Source organism: Myotis daubentonii, chromosome 11, assembly GCF_963259705.1.
Source record: "Myotis daubentonii chromosome 11, mMyoDau2.1, whole genome shotgun sequence".
Lineage (NCBI taxonomy): Eukaryota > Metazoa > Chordata > Mammalia > Chiroptera > Vespertilionidae > Myotis > Myotis daubentonii.
In genome coordinates, this window is record NC_081850.1 from 55,771,347 (window position 1) to 55,790,605 (window position 19,259).

A 19,259-nucleotide genomic window follows, 5' to 3' on the forward strand; every position below is an offset into this window, starting at 1 on the left:
GAATCAAATCAGATTGCTTCAGATTCATTACAACATTGATGAAATGTCTAGAGAGATTTGAAAAATAATATTATGGTCATAGAAATCTATACTTTATAGGAAAAGCCACAGAGAAAAACTGTGATCTATGTAATAGCATGGAAGATATAAAACTCATATACCCTTATTGAAAAATATTACTCAAAGATGTATTCATGCCATGGAGAGATAAATTAAAAGACACAACTCATGAAAGATTGTCATCAGAAATAGAAGCCCTATAAATTTTAATCTGAATCTTAAAATCATAGTTATTATAATCTAGTTTTAAAATAAAATCAATATCTCAAATAACAATTGAAAATTATTCACAATGTAAAGAACAAAGTTAAATAAAAACTCAAATTATAATAACACAAAATTAGAGGTGATGAGGAATGGGTTGTAAATAAATGTGCTATTCTATGTAGCTAACAATAGATTTTTCATTTTTGTATTGGTACTTAGAGAAGTAAAACCTAGTATTTTAAACTGAAAATATAATTATACAGTACTCTTATTATAATGAAGATGCCATATTATTTAGTTAAAAGTATAGAATTTGGTCAAAACTGTAATCATACACAAATTTACTGGTTTAAATACATTTGATAGCAACTAAAAGAGTAAAAAGTAAGTATACAAATCAAGAAGTTGAAAAAGAATGGCAAAACAAACATAACTAAAGAATAAAGGTATTAATAAAAATAAAAGCAGAAGCAAATAAATTAGAAAGTAGGTAATAGAAGCAGAGCCAATAAAAATCCACGTGTTGGTTCTTTGGGTTAAAAACACACACAAGACAATGAGATGTTTCACTGAAAATTTAACTTGTGTTTTTTGCTACATGTTCTTTAGCAAGAGAAATGTCTGGAAAACTTATCTATCTCTAGGAGCAGGAGCAATCCTTAAAGGGGAAGACAAGTGGAGCCTCTCCTCTGCCCCCAAGCAACTAAGGTGTCTGCTTTAAGGAGGATGAGCTCTACTCTGCAGCAAAATGGAATAGGCCCATTTAGGGGTAGGGTTTTAAAAGAAACCCTCTCAGCCTCTTGGGGGTTTAGATATCTAAGAAGAAAAAGACAACAGAGGTTCTGGATCCATGAGAGAAAAGTAACCAAATCACTCCAACAGCCTTCCTGCATCTTGGGAGTGGCTCCATATGGAAGTAAAAATACTGTTGGAAGAGGTTGCCACTTGGAAACCTGGTGAGGAGCTTGAGGATGCTGGAAAAATATCCAGGGACCTGAATCAGTGGAGGTCACCAGTCTGACCAGGGTTAACAGCACCACCAGTGGCAGTTGGCAGCAAGGGCCGCAGAACACAGGCTCTTCCATTTGGTGACGGAAAGACCACCAGTGTTGCTGGCTATTTTGGAGGAGGGTGCTACTTGGAGAGGGAGGTGCTAACTCAAGTAAGTGTGGCAAGTGGAGTGCTTGATTCAGATGTAATTTAACTTGAAAAAATTAAGATGTTTGATCATATTTTGCATGCTAAATTTAAAATATTAATATCAATTACATCAATAAAGAAGCGAACTAGTTTAATCAAGGAAAAAGTTGGGGGGGGGGACATAGCTGTAATGAGAAAGAGCATATAACAGAAGACATAGACATTTAAAAAATTTTACTAAGCATACGATAATAAATTTGAAAATCTCAAGGAAATGAATTATTCTCAAAAAAATATACATTTCTAAAATCCACACAAGAAGTATAAACCTAAAGTGATCAAGAAGCATGGAAGAAGTCAAAAAGAACTTGCAAAATGGGTGAGATGAGGGACATAAAATCCTGATGGTTTTACAGACTGGTTTTTTATTTTCAAAGAGAAGCTAATTTGTATATTCTATAAACTGTTCCAAGGCATGTAAAAAGATAGAAAACTTTCTGATTCACATTGTAAATCTAGGATAATTCTGAAAATGAAACCTGATTAAGGATGGCATAATCAGAGTAAAATATAAGCTTCTTTTACATGTACTTACAGGGTGGAAATCCCAGATAATTAAATTGATTAAAAGAATAGTGCAGCATAACAAAGATAGGTTTATTTCAAGAATGCTAGTATGGCTTATTATAAATGTGAATTCGAAGTTCATTTATCCAGCAGCATCTGGATTTCCAGTAGGCAGATCTAGACACTCTACTAATTTCCCTCTCTAAAACTTATTCCTCTGCATTTTTCTTCAAGTTAATAAGTAGTAACTGATTCTTTCCAATTGCTCAGACCAAAACCTTAGGTACCATCCTTGATGCCTCATTTTTTTTTTTGCTTTAAAAATGATCTATTTAAAAAATTTGTGGAAAATGTACATAAAATTTACAATTCTATTTTTAAGTGTACAGTTCAGTGGTATTCAGTATATTCATATCACTGTGCAACTATCACCACCATCCATTTCCAGAACGTTTTTTTCATCTTGCGAAACTGGGATGCCTCATTTTCTTTTACTCCACATATAGATTCCATCAAGAAATCTACTTTGTCAGCTCTATTGTAAAAAAAGATCAAGAATCTAACTGGTTTTCATTATTTAGTCCAAGTCACTATGTTCCACTCAGACCCTTTTATAATGTAAGACAGATCAAATCCTCCTTCCTTCTAAAAACTCTCTAGTAGTCTAGAAATAAATCCATACTATTATGGTCAATTGATTTTCAGCAAGGATGCCAAGATCATTTAATGGAGGAATAATAGTCTTTTAAACAAATGGTGCTAGGACAACTGAATCACCTCATACAAAAAGAAATGAAGTTGGACCCTTACCTCACACCATATACAAGAATCAACTAAAAATGGACAAACACCTAAATGTAAGAGCTAAAACTATAAAACTCCTAGAAGGAAAGAGGCTCAAGTCTTCATGACCTTAGATTAGACAATGGTTTCTTAAATATGACACCAAAGCACAAGCAACAATAACAAAGAATGAACAGATAAATAGGACTTCACCAAAATTAAAAACTTTTGTGCAAAGGACACCATTACGAACATGTAAAGACAACTCACAAAATGAGAGGAAATATTTATAAGTCATGTATCTGATAAGCATCTAGTATCCAGAATAAATAAGGAACTCTTACAACTCTACAGCAAAAAGACAACCCAATTAAAAATTGTACAAAGGAATTGAATAGGCTTTTCTCCAAAGAAGATATATCTATAATAATAAAAGCATAATATGCTAATTAGATTGGACAGCCAAACGACTTCCGGATGTCCTTCTAGACGAAGCCGGGGCTACAGCTGTGGGATCGAGGCAGCCGCCGCAGCTGTGAGGGAGGGATTGAGGCAGCTGCTGTGGCTGCGAAGGCCTACTCTTGCACGAATTCCATGCATCGGGCCTCTAGTATGTATATATACACAAGTAAGCTAGAATTTACTCATCTCATAACTGAAAGTTTGTACCTTTTGACCACTTTCACCCATTTCCCCTACCTTACACCCCTCTGCTTCCATTTAAATGAAAATGTCTATTATAGGCAAATCCATAGACAGAGAAAGATTTGTGTCTGCCAGGGGTTGGGGGTGGGGAAGTGAGTGACTGCTAATGGATATGGGATTTCCTTTGGTGAAAATGTCTGGAATTATATAGTGATTATGGTTGAACATCATTATGTACATACCAAATGCCATTTCATTGCACACTTTAAAATGATTAAAATGGTGGATTTTATGTTATGTGAACTTTTTCTCAAAAACAAAGAATATTCTCCAGTAGTTTCTCAAATGACTTAAAGTATAAGCCAAAGTGCTCAGGAATGTCTGGTAAGAGCCAGAAATCTCTTCCCCAAACAACTGCTCCATTTCCTCCTCCCGACTCTGTTCCTGCCAGAATGGTCTCCTTGGTGGCTCCAGCACCACCAGAACCTCTCCCGGATCAGAGCCTTTGCACATGCTGTTCCTTCTGGACCCTCTTCTCCAAGATAACCTAAGACTTGTCCCTCACTGACTTCAGGTGTCTGCTTAAATGGTACCTTGTCTTTGACTCTCTCCTTGACCTCACCCCACCCCTCTGGCATATCCTATTCCCCTTACCCTATTTCATTTTCTTCCCAGCACTTACCACCTGAAATATTATACATTTATTTGATCATTGCTTTTTATTATCTGTCTCCCCACACTAGAATGCAAGCCCCTTGAGGGCAGGAACTTTGTTTCATTCACTGATGCATCTATAGTACCTAGAACAGTGCCCAACACATGTGAGGCACTCAATAAATATGTTTTAAATGAATGAGTGTATTATGTATAATAGAATGAATATGAGGAAATTGATGACTATAATTTGTCACACTAATAGAGCAAAGAAAAAAAATTACATCGCTATTGATGTAGATTCTAAAAAGACATCTGATATGTCAGCTGATTAAAACACTGAATAAATAAAAAATATAACATCTCAACATGAGAAAGAATATCAGTTCTTCCAACAGACATCATACCTTACAACAACATTCTCATTAAAGTCAAGAACAAGACTAGAGTATTCATTATTACCAGTATTTTTAAATATAGCTCCAGGATATTTAGTGAATGGGGCACTAGTAATAACAATTGCAAATATATATTAGATGCTCCTTTGGGCACTGTTCTAAGTCCTAAGTACTTTATATGTATTACCTATTTTAATACTCACAACACCTGAGGTGATATGAGTATGTTCCCATTATCGGGGACACAGAAAAGTTAAATAATTTGCCCAAGGGTATCCAGCTGCATAGCTGAGCTAGAATGAGAACCTAAGCAGTCATTCTGTACTAACCATTATGCAGTACCACCTCATAAGAAATCATTTAGATAAAGATGCTATAATGCTGGAAAACAAAGCAAATTTACTCTCGCTCTAGCTGGTATTATTGTCTACCTAGAAAGCCCAAGGGAATTAAGAGAGAAAAAACTACCAGAAGTAATTAGAATTGAATATGGTCAGTCATAAGATGTATATACACTAATCAATAGCTTTTCTATATTCTAGCAATAAACACTTCTAAAATGTCAAGAAAAATATATCCTATTCCCTAAGGCAAGAAAAATACTTTAAAATAAACTCAACATCAAATGGAAAGGATCTATATGAAGAAAATGACAAAACTTTATGGAGAACCCAGTAAGAAATTTTGAATAGAGAAATGTCCTATGTTCATAAATGGATAGATTTGGTATTAAAAAGATGTCAAATGTCCACCAAATTAATTCTGGAGTTACTGAAATTAAAATAAAAACCCCTACTGTATTTTTTGGAACCTTAGAAAAATTAAATTGGTGAAAATAAAGGCAGTTGTGATAAAGGGAGGACTGCGTGTTAGTCATAGCCAATGGAATATGAGTAATGTGCATCACTTCCAGCCTAGTCCACAGACACATTCCACGTGATATTCTTCCATGGGTGTTTCCCTTCCAGCCCATAAGAGGAACTTCAAAGCCACATGCTGAAAATGGCAGAACTTTGGTCAACTTGAATCACAGAATCTGAGAAGTCTACCACACTAACCTGTTCCTGACTCAGAACTCCATGGAATAATATTCAGAAAGCTAGGATGCCAATTCCAGAATAAACAGATCTAAATTTAAAATCTCAGGAATAGTATAAGCTGTACTCTCCAAGAGGATGGCCACTAGCCACATATGGTTACTGAGAATTTGAAATGGTTAGTTTCACATATTGAAATGATAGTATTTTGGATACATTTCATTAAATAAAAGATTATTAACTATTATTAAAGTTAATTTTACCTATATCTTTTCAGTTTTTAAAATGTGGCTACTATAAAGTCACATGGTTTGCATTATATTTCTATTATACATCTGGTTTACAGTATATATAAAAATGTATATTATTTTCTAAAGAGAATATTTAGCATAGGTATTTTAAGTGAATCAGGAAAATATACATTAATTAAATGCTGGAAGAATTATTGAGTGACTATGGGGGTAGGAAAAGAAAAGTCCACTATTTGAGGCCACATACTAAAATATCAGATAAGTTTAAAAATGAAGTAATAAAAGCATTAGGAGAAAATGTAGGTGAATATTTACAAAAGTTCTTGTGATGAAAAGAGTATGCCAAACATAAAATTAAAAGTGAAAAAAATGGCCTTGATAAATTTGACTGTATAAAATATTAAAATTTTCAATATTATCAAATAACATGAAAAGCAAAATTGAATGTCACATGAAACATGGGGCTATATCTGCAACAAATGTGACAAAGGGCTAATATGCTTATTTTATAAAGAACTCTTAAAAATCAGTAAGAAAAAGAACACTCCAATAAGAAAATGTGCCAATAACCTGAACAGCCAATTTATAAAAGGAGACACAGAAATGAAAAAGATTCCTAGTAAAAAAGAAATTCAATCTTAGTAGTAATCAAAGAAATGCAAATTAAAATAGCAATTGCCAAGGTTCAAAAAAGAATAATATGCAATGTTGGCAATGAGTGCTCTCATATACTGTTATAAAGCTCTAAATTGGTATGATCTTTCTGGAGGACAATTTGGCAACATGTACAAAAGGCTCCAAAATGTGCATACACTATTTCTAGGAATTTATCCTCTGAAAATAATCAGAGATGTTCATACAAAAATACAAGTATGAGTTTATTGCATTGCTGTTTTGCAATCAGGAAAAATTGGCAACTACCTCCATGCCACGGGAGCTTCTCCTTGCATAATTATGGCATGCCCATAGGGTAAAATGTTTTCAACAGCTATTGAAAAAAAAACCAAAACAGCAACAGAGAATATACATCTACCTCCTATGCTGGCCCAAACTCCCCCAGATGGCAAAGATTTTTTTTAAGGGGGCAAAAAATTCTCTAGTGGTTCTGGAAAGCCATTAAGGAAGACCATCAATGAACAGAATATTTGTAGAATTACTGGAATATAGGAAGGGTGGGCACAGATTGTAGGATAAATAAAACTGGAGGAAAATGCAACTCAAAACACATCAGAGGGGGCCAGGCCCAGAGTGGACAGGCCATGATGAGACACGGTGGTGGAGAGTATCTGCTGGCATGGGGAAACATTCCCACTGACTTGCTAAATTAAAGGAGCCATTTCTATAGTAAGAGCAGGTGTTTGTTTATATATGTTCATTCATATGCACTGAAGAAACTGTCAAGACACATGCCTGTAGATGTTAACAATGACCTTTCAGTGGCCCACTTTTCATTTTCCTTCGTGCTCCTCTGTGTCTTCCAAGTGTTCTGCATTGAGTACATATCAATATTATGGTTAGAAAACAATAATTAGCATTTTAAAATAAAAAAGCAAAAATAAAAACAAAGAGAATTTGAAATTTTTATGTAAGAAAGTAACTACGGTCTTATTATTTTTCTTTTGAAGCACTGCAGTAAACCCCTGGCTGGTTTCCCAGACTCTAGGCTGCTTGTCCCACTCTGCCCTCAGGATTGCTACCATCTCTCACCCCCTATTTAAAGACCTTCTGTGGCTCCCTACTACCGACAGGTAAAGTCCAAACACAGAGGCATGCAGGGCCTTCACCATCCTGCCTTCCTCCCAGCCCGTTCTCCCACTTCTCACCCTGCACACTGAGCTATCCAGTCCTAACAGACTGTTTGCCAGTTATGAAAGGCTCCACATGCCTTCCAACTCCACTCCTTTGCTCATGTTGCCTGGCATTACCCAAGCCTGGCAGATGGGCCTTGGGGAAAACTGCAGCCAGAATCAACTAGAATAGCTCTGTGGACCTACACACTACAAGATGCACTGCCCTGTTAGCCAAATATTCCGGGAAGTGCAGTAGGCGCAGGTGTGGAGGGACAGTGCAGGCCTCTGAGATTCAAGGTCTGGAAATAAAAATTAAATGCAGAATCCCATGGTGAAAATTCCAGGGGGCTGTGAAAAGGTCCCCTTGAGACATGGATTTGTTGGTCTGTATATCCACCTCCTTGCTTCCATGTGTGTGTGGAGGGGGAGGGAGGAGGGGGTGGCTGGAGGTCGGAATACTGGCCCAGACCTTCGGCCTCCTCTCCACAAGGGCAGGCCCAAACCTGGGTAAACACCCACACCTGCTACCTCTTGGCTGTGAGACCTTGGCAAAGTGACTTGATCCTTCTTAAGCGAGTCCGCGCTACAAAACAGAGACAGTACCACGCTGGGTGACTGGATGTCATCACCTGCATGAGCAGGCATCCCGTAAATGGCAGTTGATGATGTCATAATTATATTTCCCTACCTGGTGCAAGAGCTGCTTCCCAGGGCTGAAGTCATGCTCTGGGAACCGGGCCCAGGGCCATGCAGGAGGCCTGGGGAATGTCCCTGGTGAGGGCTTTGAGGTCACTATGGATATTCAGGACCCCTGCCCCCCGCCCCCCAAGACTTCCAGGATCTCCTTCCGGGCCCTCACTCACTCGGTGTTCCGGGACTCACTGGCCTGGGTGGAGCATTTATTTATCTAATATCACAGCCCTGGAGAGCTGAGAGTGGCTTTCACCCAGCCGGGCATGAGCCCTGGTGCTGGCACCACAGACCCACAGCCAAGCACCTGTCCGCTCTGAGCAGGGTCCAGGACCGCTCCTTTCTTTTAAGAATTGGTGTGTGTGTGGTGGGAGAGTGCTGAGCTCTGAGGACCTGGCATGGAGGGTTAAGGAGGAAGCACCCACTAAGCCCTAGGGCAGTGATGGCGAACCTTTTGAGCTCGGCATGTCAGCATTTTGAAAAACCCTAACTTAACTCTGGTGCTGTGTCACATATAGAAATTTTTTGATATTTGCAACCATAGTAAAACAAAGATGTATATTTTTGATATTTATTTTATATATTTAAATGCCATTTAACAAAGAAAAATCAACCAAAAAAATGAGTTCGCGTGTCACCTCTGACACGCGTGTCATAGGTTCGCCATCACTGCCCTAGGGTCTTCCTCCCTCACTTTGGATGGGGCAGCCATCTCTGACCTATTTGAAGGGGAGGGAGGAGGAGAGATAGTGGGCCATCTCTCCCAAGAGCAGAAGCTTTGGGCCAGAACAAGGCACTCAACTTGGAGATCTGCTTTTTGTTCAAAGGATTCGCCACCACAGCCACCACTGGACAAAAATCCCTGGATGCACTCCCAGATATGCCCCCAGGGTAGCAGGAGCACTGGAAACTGTTCTCACCCTATGGGGTCTTCTCACTCTGGAGGGATGGATCTGGCAAGGCACCTGCTACACTCTCCCTGAGGGCACTCTCATGAAGGAAGAAGTGTTTCGTGAACCCCAGAGTCAGCCCCATGGAGCCCGGGCCTCAGAAGGCAGAAGGCCTGTAGAGCCCATTCTTGATCTTGACCTGGAGTCTCTACCTTGAATATCTGCATGGGACCAGGGCTTTAGGGAAGAACCTATTGCCAGTACTACCCTCCACATGTCACCCATCTCCATCTGTTAAATGAACCGGCAACCCCGTGTACTTCATCCATCCCAGTGATCCCCAAACTGTAGTGTTACTTACACCCCCTTAGAGGCCGTATCACTGCATAAGCATACCAACTATGTGCTTCTAGCTTAAACAATCTCACTTTCCAAATGCCAAAGAGGCTGCTACAAACAGAGCCATGGTGTGGGCGGGATGGATATATATGAAGCAGTCCCTGCTGGCTGGTCCCCAGCCGGTCTCTCCCAGAGCTGGACGAAGAGCCAAGGAAAGGATGTTTCCTGCCTGCGGACAGACAGCTAAGCCAACTAAGAGCATTAGAAAGTTCTTTAGAAAAAAATCTGGGGCACGAATGTGACACTAGTACCTTCAGGATTAAGATCTGATCAGTCAGGAGTCCCCTCCTGCCTCCTAATGTTTAGAGGATCTTTGGATATGTGGGCTGCACAGGTGATCCTCCCACCTGGAGGGAAGCCATGGACATGGACCAGAGGTGGCACAGTCCTCCCAGCGAGCCTGGCCCCTTTGTTAGTTAAAGCAGACTTAGGAACATAGTGGCCTCAGCTGAAAGCTGCCCATTCCCCCAACACAGGGGTTCTCAAATGCATCAGAGGGTCCGATTCACAGGAACTCTTCTCACCCCCATGGGGTCTTCCCACTCTGATTTGCTCAAAATAAAAAGTTTCTCAAATTTGCTTCTCTAATGAGTTCCCAGGTGACAATGACACTGATGCTGTCGGTCCAGGGACCATACTTTGAGAACCACTGCTCTAGAGAATGAGATCACCTGCAAAGAGAAGATTCTGAGATGCTGAGAACTCAAATGAACCTCCCTGGATGATGAAGCCAAGGAAAATCACTCAGATACAAACTACAGTGTGTGCATTCCCAACGCCACCCAGAGTGGCCACATGGTAGGTCCCTGGTCACTGCTGGTTCCAGTAAATTTTCCACTGAGATCTCTAGAAAAATCCCCACTAGAAAACAATGTCATTTCCCAGAAAGACCCAGTTAAGAAGCAGCAGCAGCATGGCCTGTGCTGGGTTCCATGGGAGTGTGACTTGCTGACTTGGCCAGCTCCTCCCTTTGTCCTGATGGCCCCTGGTGACGCGGCACAGGGGCTTGGATTTATCGGCACCCCTCCCACCCCCATCGCACCATCGAAGGTGCAGGCCGACTTAACACAGCAGAGGGCCTAATGGACAGAGACACCTTCTTGAACATACAAATGCCAGGTGGCACGCAGGGTGAGGGGCCTGAGAGGTCAGTGTGGCTCTTGTCCACAGGGGCCTCCAGTCCTGTGGTGGTGGGTGATGAATGAGGAAGCAGCTGGTCTACTACACTGCACTGTGCAAGGAACTGGCACAGGGAGGAGCATGGAGGCAGCAACCCTATCCAGCCCGAGGGGTCATGTTGAGTCACGTGTGGCAGAGGATGTTCCCACAGAGAGAGAAGCCAGCATAGAGGTGTGGCTGGACCAAAAGAGAAAGGGGCTGAAGGTGAGACAAAGGAGGAGGCCTCAGGGGACCGTGAAGGGTCTCTCCAGCCACGCTGAGGAGCTCAATCCTGCTCAGAGCAGCAGGGAAGGCTGGTGACTCTAATAAGGTTGGCTCCTAGATCAGATGCAAGCACAAGGCCCCCTGTCCTCCACTGCAGAAGTGTCCTCCAGACATAATAATAAGCGGTAACTTTAGAGGAAGGGACCAGAGGCCCCTTTGGTGGGTCAGATGGTGACTGGCCAGCAGGGAGGACTTCAAAGGGCCAGGCAGGGCTGTGGAAGGCTGAAAGGGCAGGTGCTTTAAAGGGGAAGCTCTTGCCCTTTTGGTCTTGGACAGATCAAGGGCCTTGGTGGGTCCTGACACTTGGGGGAGGCCTCTGGCACAGAAAGGTCAGCCACAGAAAGCTCCAGATCACTGAGGACCAGTGACTGGCAGGGAGTCGCCAAGCCGGCTTGGAGGGTGGGGAGGGAGGGAAGTGATGCTAGCGGCAGCTACAAAACCGAGCCACACAGCTGGGCTCCTGAATGGGGGTCAGCTATGAGCTAAGAAACCAGATTCTAGATGATAAAAAACCTAACAGCTACCCCTTGCATGGTGTTCATTATGAGCCAGGCACTTCTCTTAGCACATTAGGTTTCTGAGCACATTTAATCCTCATGACAACCCTAAGAGTTAGCTAGCACTGACATTATCCACCTTTTCAAGATGAAGAAATGGAGGCATAAAGGGGTAAATAATTCTCATGGCTCCTCCCTTGGGAATGGCAAGATCAAGGTCAATAACCAGATCTCTCTAAGTCCTCATCACAAATTCTTTAAGCTAGTAATGATTTTTAGAGTCAACTGGCCCATCTCCTTTAACTTATAGAAGGAGAACCGAGTCCCAGAGAGACTGAGTGATTTGTCCTGGGATACATAGTTGGTTAATTGCATCAAAACCTGGAAGCCTGAAGAATAAGTGATAGGACCTGGACCTGAGGGGAGAGGCTTAAATACCCATGTTATTCTCCGCTGGTCCTTCCAGACACTGGTGCTCACTGCCTTTATTGCCACCCAAGCCCTGCCTCCATCCTGTGCCTGAAGTGCCCACATGGGTGTCACTCTGCATTCTGGCCTCTGACTTCTTTGCCCCTGGTGATCTCTACCATCACTCTGCTTTAGCTATTCACGCACAGCCAGGGCCTGGGTCCTCAATCCTTACGTCCTCTTCCAGCTCTGACCACAGCCTCCCCTCCTTCCAGCTCCCTTACCCCTACATCATCAAGTTTGTAAGAGACTTCCAGGGCTCCACTTCTTCCAAGCCCACAGTTCACCTGCCTGCCTACCCCTCTCCATCTTGGGGCCCTGGACCACCCTCTCAGCAGCACCCTCAATCTTCACCATCCATACCCCCTCTGTCTGCCACCTGGCAGAGTCCCAGGGCTGGGGCAAGGCTGTTCTCCACCTTCTCCATCCTCCTCCACAGCCACCGGATGCTGAAGACAGTCACACTGCGGAGCAGACTGGGTTGCTCTGAGTGCAAGGGCTCCCATCACTAGAGGGCATCGTTTCCACCCTGCATCCCTGAGCCAGTGGTGAAGGACGCAGCACTGGGGGCACACTGAAATCACCCGGAAAGCCTAAAAGCGTTCTAATTCTGGGGTCATTTCATGTAACTGTTCTGAGGGCTGGCCTCGGCACCAGGATTTGTAAAGCTCCCCTAGTGATTAAACAATGTACCCTATGCATATAGGGGAATACAACTTAGCTGTATAAAGAAACAAACTTCTGATACATGTACATGGATAGTCTTCAAAAACATTAAAAAGAAGCCAAGCACAAAAAAAATACATGTTATGTAATTATATGAAAATTTCAGAAAAGGTAAAACTATAGCGCAAGCAAACAAACCTGGGCTGGGGGCAGGACTGACGACAAACGGGCAGGAGAGAACTTTTAGTGATAGGAGTGTCCTAAGACTGGGCTGTGACGATGGCTGCACAACTATTATAAACTTTCTAAAAATAATTGAACTGTATACTAACAATGGAATGAGTTGTATGCGATATAAATTATCCCAATAAAGCTGTTAAAAGTGTGGGGAAGGGGAGAGGGAAGGGAAAAAACCCAAGTTATAAAATTTAAGTGTTTGTGTTAAAAATGAATTCCCCTGGTGATTCCAGTGAGCAGCCAGAGTTGAGAAGCCGATGAAGGCCTGATACCTACTGCCCCCGGCCATGTTCTTTCCTCTCTGGCCCTCGACAGCTCAGGGCTTGGCACGTCACAGGCCACGTCATTACTTTTTAAGTGAATGGATATGCATTTCTAGAGTTTGTCTCATGACTAGTGGCAAAGAGAATGTCCGTTTATTAGCACCAAGTATGCCTAAGTCTTTCACTTATGTTTTCTCATTTCCCAGTGCCTGTGAGGTGGGACTAAATCTCCCTATTTTACAGAAGGGAAACTGGGGTCTCATTCAGGTGACGTGAACTGCCTGGTGTCTCACAGCCATTGCTTGGCAAAGCTGGGCCTAGAGACGGGCACATCTGACCCAAAGCCTGAGGAGCCTCTGGGTCACCACCCACTGGCCTTAAATCTCAGCTGTCCTGGGTTCGAAGGAGCAGCTGGTCCCAAGGTGGGATGGACCTCAACTCTTCCCCCCTTTCAGTCCCGATGTAATGAGCTCCTTGTTACTGAGGTTTTCTCCCCAGCTCCCTCCGGCTTCAGGATTGCTTTCATTTGACATTCCTTCCAGTGCACCAGTCCGGAACAGAAGTGCTCGATGCTGCAGATCGACCAGTTTCATAAAAGGAATCCAGTTTCCTTTGCACTCACAAAAAGCTGTTAGGCCCTGGCGAGTTTCCAGGGCCTGCACTCCAGCGAAGCAGCCCAGACAGCAGGAGAGGGATGCCAAAGCCCTTGGGCACAGAGAGGAGTCAGCTGGGCGGAGAGATTTAAATCGAAAGGGGTTCTTGCCAGCAATACCACCAAGCAACATCCTGTCCTCAGAAAGGAGGTTTCCCTCTGATGCCCTGAAACTCGGCTGAGGGCCCCCACACAGCTGTGCAGGGAGGGAGATGTGCTACCAAACTGTCAATACCTGACCCCAGTGGGTGGGGACAGCAGAATGGAGAAAACACTGACCAGTACTCCGGAGGGGAGGTCCTTCTTCCAGCCTCAGCTGGGCTCTTCACCAGCATGTGCCCTGGGGCAAGAGGCAACCCCCGCTGCAAGCCTCAATTCCCTCCTCTGTCAGCTGGGAACCATAACTCCTCCCTAAAGGGTGGTTGGCTGTGAGAGTGTTAGGGAATCCATAAAGCACTCAACCAAGCCAGGGCTGAAAATGTCATCTCTTTAGGTCAAGGCGTTCAGGTTTTTCTACTCTTCCGGGTCACATGCAGTTCGCTTGTGACTTCAGGAAGTTATGGATGGAAAGAAGGAGCAATGGGAGTCTGGAATGGGAGTCTGGACCAGGATTTAGTCCTGACTTTTTTGTGAACAATCTTTCCTGGCTTCAGAGATGCTCTGAAACCCTGAACATTTTCCCATCCCTTCACTGGGCCTCAGTTTCCCCTTTTATACAATGAGGGGGTTAGGAAAGTGTCTCTAAGGGCCCCTCAGGCTCTGACAGCCAAAGACTCTATTGGAAGAAAGCAGGTCCCTCCAAATTGCTGCAGAGTCCCATGTTAATGGGGCCACAGACTGGCCTTCCCCACCCTCCCCCTCAACCAGTCTCATACTCATTTCAGAACATTTGTGGCTGCCTAACTAAAGGGCAGTCTTTCAGCAAAAGCCTCTTCAGTGTTTGGCAATGAGTCACTCCTGCGAGAGGTCAAGTTTTCTTTGTGCCTCACCCTAGGGATTGAGAAGCAGAGAGGTGGGGAGAGGAGGGCCAGTCTTGCCTGGGAAAAGCATGCCTTGTTTGGATAACCACAGATGGTGGGTCCAAACACTTAGGCTTTTCAAGCACCTCCCCAAACATCCCTCTCTGTGCATGAACTTTACAGTTGCCAGAGTTCTTTCAAATCCATGACTCATCAGATTTTGGTAAGAATCCTGAAGGGATAGGGGAGGAAATCGCAGCTGAGAGAAGAGAGGTGACTTCTCCAAGGTCAATGCATCGAGTGGCCTGTCCCTCCCCTGGGAGAGATGGGCAGAGCTGCAGAAAGGTAAGTGCAAGGCTGGAGTGGAAATCAGTTCTAGTAATTCCCAGCCCTTCTGCCCCCACCCTCCTGCCAGAATGGGTGGGCCCTTTCCAACTCCTCCCCCTGAGGTTGGCCTGGGCCTCTATCTCATGCCTTCCTTCCCCACAGGGCTCAGTGTTTTCCTCTTGGGCATCTAAGCACACCTGGAATGTCTTGCTTTGTTGGGAGGCTCCAAGTTCAAGGAGACAGGACAGTAGGAACTATAAGGAGAATGGGAAGAAAGACAAGAGACAATTTTGCCCTCATTTGAGTGGGAAACCTTTTTAAACATTTGATAATATCCACTCTTAGTAAGGATGTGGGGAAATGGGAATTTTCAAACACATTGGTGGGACTATAAATTGGAATAGCCTTTCTGGAAGTCAATTTATCTCACTATTTTAAATGACTCAGTAATTCCACTTCTAGAAATCTGCCAGGTGGGAAGGTGTTGTCTGTGATGTTAAAAAGCTATGCACATCCATAGGGGCCTGGTTCAATAAATTATCATCTATCCATCTGACAGAACACCATGGACCATTAATAAGAATGAGATCAATCAAGACTTCTAAGATCTGTTGTAAAATGAAAAAAGCAAAATCTACAGTATGACATCATTGAGTTTAAATAAATATAATGAAAAAAAAAAACTGGGCAGATGAACACTGAACTGAGAGTGGGAGAGGATGTGGGATTTAGGGCAATTAGCAACCTTTTTATTTTTTTACTTTATATTTTGGCAGGTTTTTTGGGGGGTTTTTTTTGGTTTGTTTTTGTGTTTCAAGTACTACAGATGTCCGCCATTCCCTCCCCACCCCACCCCCCACCTCCCATTAACCCCTCTACCCTGTCATGATTTTTAGATGGTCACTACAGCATCAGCAACAAGGACAACAAACCTATAGGGGCAGTGAGGGAATAAGCTACAGGATTTAGCCAAAGGCACAATGAAAGGGAAGGGTTCACTCCTGAGCGATCTAGGACGGAGGTTTTCACCTGTCCCATGCACAAATGCCTCAGCCACCAGCTCCGTTTTGTCAAAGGTAAAACGACTTTGGTCCTGCTAATAAATGTCTGCTTAAAAGCCCTGTGATACAGCCCATCCCTGATTCAGCCGTAATGCCCGTGCCTGGAGATGACAGCGGCCACAGGGAGGTGAGAGCTTGACCCCCCAGCACAGCGTACCTCGGAGAATCTCTGCACGTCTTGGGTCAGAGTGCCCACTCGCTTCCACTGGAAGTGCTTTAGCAGCTTGAGGATGGCTGGGTTCACCGCATTGTCTGACGGGACAGTTCGGAAGAAGTAAGGGTATTTTTTCTTATCAGCCAGGACAGGCGTGGTCGCGGCAAAGGAAAGCTGAAAAACACAAAAGAGAGAACACTTTTACTGGTGGGCCTCGCTGCTCTGAGCCCAGGATCTTTTGGAGCAGAAGAGAGCTTTAGTTCTGATTTTGGCCCAAACACACAGGGCAAGATATTTTAAACCTTTTTATTATAAAAGTAATGCATTATGATGAAAGAGAATATTTAAAAAATGCAAAATAAGGAGAAAGAAGGAAGAAAAATGAGCCAATATTTTACCCCTCACCAAAGAACCACCATTAATATTGTAGTCTATTGACTTCTGGTCTTTTTTCCATGCACATTAATTCTAAAAAAAATCCTGAGGTCATTCCACATATGTAATTGAACTGTTTCTCTCCACCCCCCTCACTCCACACACTTAGCATTATCACACAAGTACTCAGCCATCCTATTAAAAACTCTTTGTAAACATTTTTACAGCTGTATAATATTCTAGTATGTGAAAATAAACATCATTTATTGAATCATCTCTAATTGGGGGGGCATTTAGATTGTTTCCAACTTGTCATTGTCATATTATTCTGCAAGCATCCTTGTGCACAGCATTTTTTTAAAAAAAATTTCAGTCTATTTCTATAGGATAAAAGTGATGTAAAATTTCCCAGATAAAGGATATGCGATTTTAAAGACTCGATCCTTACTTCCAAAAAGGATTGTATCAATTTACATACCCACTAGCCAGGTATGATTAGAGAGCCAATTTTACCACATTCAACAGAGGAACTAAAACATTATTTTAATTTTATAATGATTTATCCCTGAAAAACTGGAATCATATTGCAATCATTGGTTATGCATAATTAATCTTTTTCCATGTGGTCATTAACCAGTAGTATGTTCTATTTCAGGAATTTGCTTTTTCATGTCTTTTATTTTCTGAGTGGTATTCTAATACTTTTCTTATTGAGTTTAATGAAGACTTTTATATGTATAATGTTCAACTCAGACTGTTACAGTTGCTGTATCCCAGTTTGTTTGCTTTCCCATTTTGTGTGTGTATTTTAATTTATACTAAGTAGTCAAATCTGCTCCTCTTCCCTTTTATCATTTCTTCTTTTTAAGTGCCAGTAAGTTGCTAAATTGGATTTTAATGATGTCCTACAAGGCCTAGCTTAAATGTCACTCTTCCATAACACTTCTTCTGATCTCTGCTCTCCCTTCCCTTGGCCTAATCCACAGAAGGTGCCTATCAACCTTTTTGATCTTTGCTGTGTGATGGTGGGAGAATGGTATCTTATAGTTCTAATTTGCATTTACCTTATTATTAGTGAGGGTGAGTATCTCTTTCTAGGTTTGAGAGCAATTTGCATCCTTTGCCTGTTTTCCAACTGGGCTCATTTTACGGATCAGTTGGTAGAAATAATCTTTTCTATTAAGGAAATTAGCCCTTTGTGATATAAGTTACTAATTTCTCTCCCAGTTGTATACCTTTGCTTTTGATGTTTCTTATAGTGTCTTTGACTATATGGAAATGTTTTTTTTAAATGTGGTTGAATTTATCTACTTTTAAATTTTATGTCTTCAGGTTTGGTGTTGTATTTCCCACTCTAAGATTATAATAATTGCTTCATGGTTTCTTCTAATCTGTCATCTTTCCCTTCCTTCTTCCTTCTGTTCCCCTTCCACCCTCCCTCCCTCAGTCCCTTCCTTTCTTTCCTTCATTTGTTTCATTTAAAACTTTGATCCAAAAAGGGCATGGTTGAAGCAAGCTCACTCTTTGCTACCACCAGCTTTCTTCCAAAACTTCCCAGGAGCAGCTCCAGATCTAATACTTCTCAGAGTCCAATTTCAGCACCCAAGGAAATAACATCCTGGCACCCTCAGGCACCAGCTGAAGATGCTCTTGTAACCTGAGGAAGCGCTCCTTCTCCCCGCCCCCACCCCTACCCCCCAAGACTCTGGCAGAGTGGGGGCAGTGGAGATTTGTCCCTTTTCCTGACCTGTCTCAGAGGGCAGACAGCCACTACCCAGGATCCCTGGATCTCCTGTGTCCCCTCAGCAGCCTACACTGTTGGTGTGTGATGCTGAACACACACCAAACAGCTCATCTGCTGTCACCTGGAACTAAAGAGCCCCTAGAAGAACCAATTTTTAAGATCCTCAGAGACAGGGACACGATCCCAAGACTGGTAAAGGTCAAGGATAGAGTGGCTGTTTAAAAATTACAACAAGGACCAATGGGAAGAGCCTGCAGAGAGGAAAATCCCAGCCGGACAGATTGAGGAACACTAGCATTCAGAGTTGTTCAGCAATGAAAGGCCTGCTGTTTAAAGTAGTGAGATCCCTGTGTCTGGAGGTATGCAAACAGAGGCTGGACCATGACCTAGAGCAGCCGTGGGCAAACTACAGCCCGCGGGCCGAATCTGGCCTGTTTGAAATGAATAAAACTATTGGGAAAAAAAAGACCGTACCCTTTTATGTAATGATGTTTACTTTGAATTTATATTAGTTCACACAAACACTCCATCCATGCTTTTGTTCCAGCCCTCCGGTCCAGTTTAAGAACCCATTGTGGCCCTCGAGTCAAAAAGTTTGCCCACCCCTGACCTAGAGAGAACAGAGAGGGGCTTCAAGATGTCTATGAGCTCCCCAAAAACTGTATGAAAAAGCTGGTGTGGGTGTGTATGTGCAGACAGACACAAATTTTTCTGAAAAGAGGATCCACCACTTCCATCAGATTCACAAAGAGGATCTTAAAACCCAAACGAGATCAGCACTCCAGCATGCAGGTGATATTTAGGTCCCATAGTGAGCTCAATAAAAAGAAGCTCTGCAGTCCCCTAAAACCCACTGTTCATGATTTTTCTCAATATTAAAACAATTCAATGCTCCTACAGTT

The 19,259-nt window shown here is 42.7% G+C and overlaps 1 protein-coding gene across 1 annotated transcript in view; it reads right to left on the bottom strand.

Moving 5' to 3' along the window:
• GABBR2 (gamma-aminobutyric acid type B receptor subunit 2) overlaps nucleotides 1-19,259 on the bottom strand; it is a 320,004-nt gene that overhangs the window by 180,669 nt on the left and 120,076 nt on the right. The window contains exon 3 of the mRNA XM_059657467.1: nucleotides 16,242-16,412. Within this exon, the coding sequence (XP_059513450.1) occupies nucleotides 16,242-16,412 (171 nt within the window). The remainder of the gene's footprint in view (nucleotides 1-16,241; nucleotides 16,413-19,259) is intronic.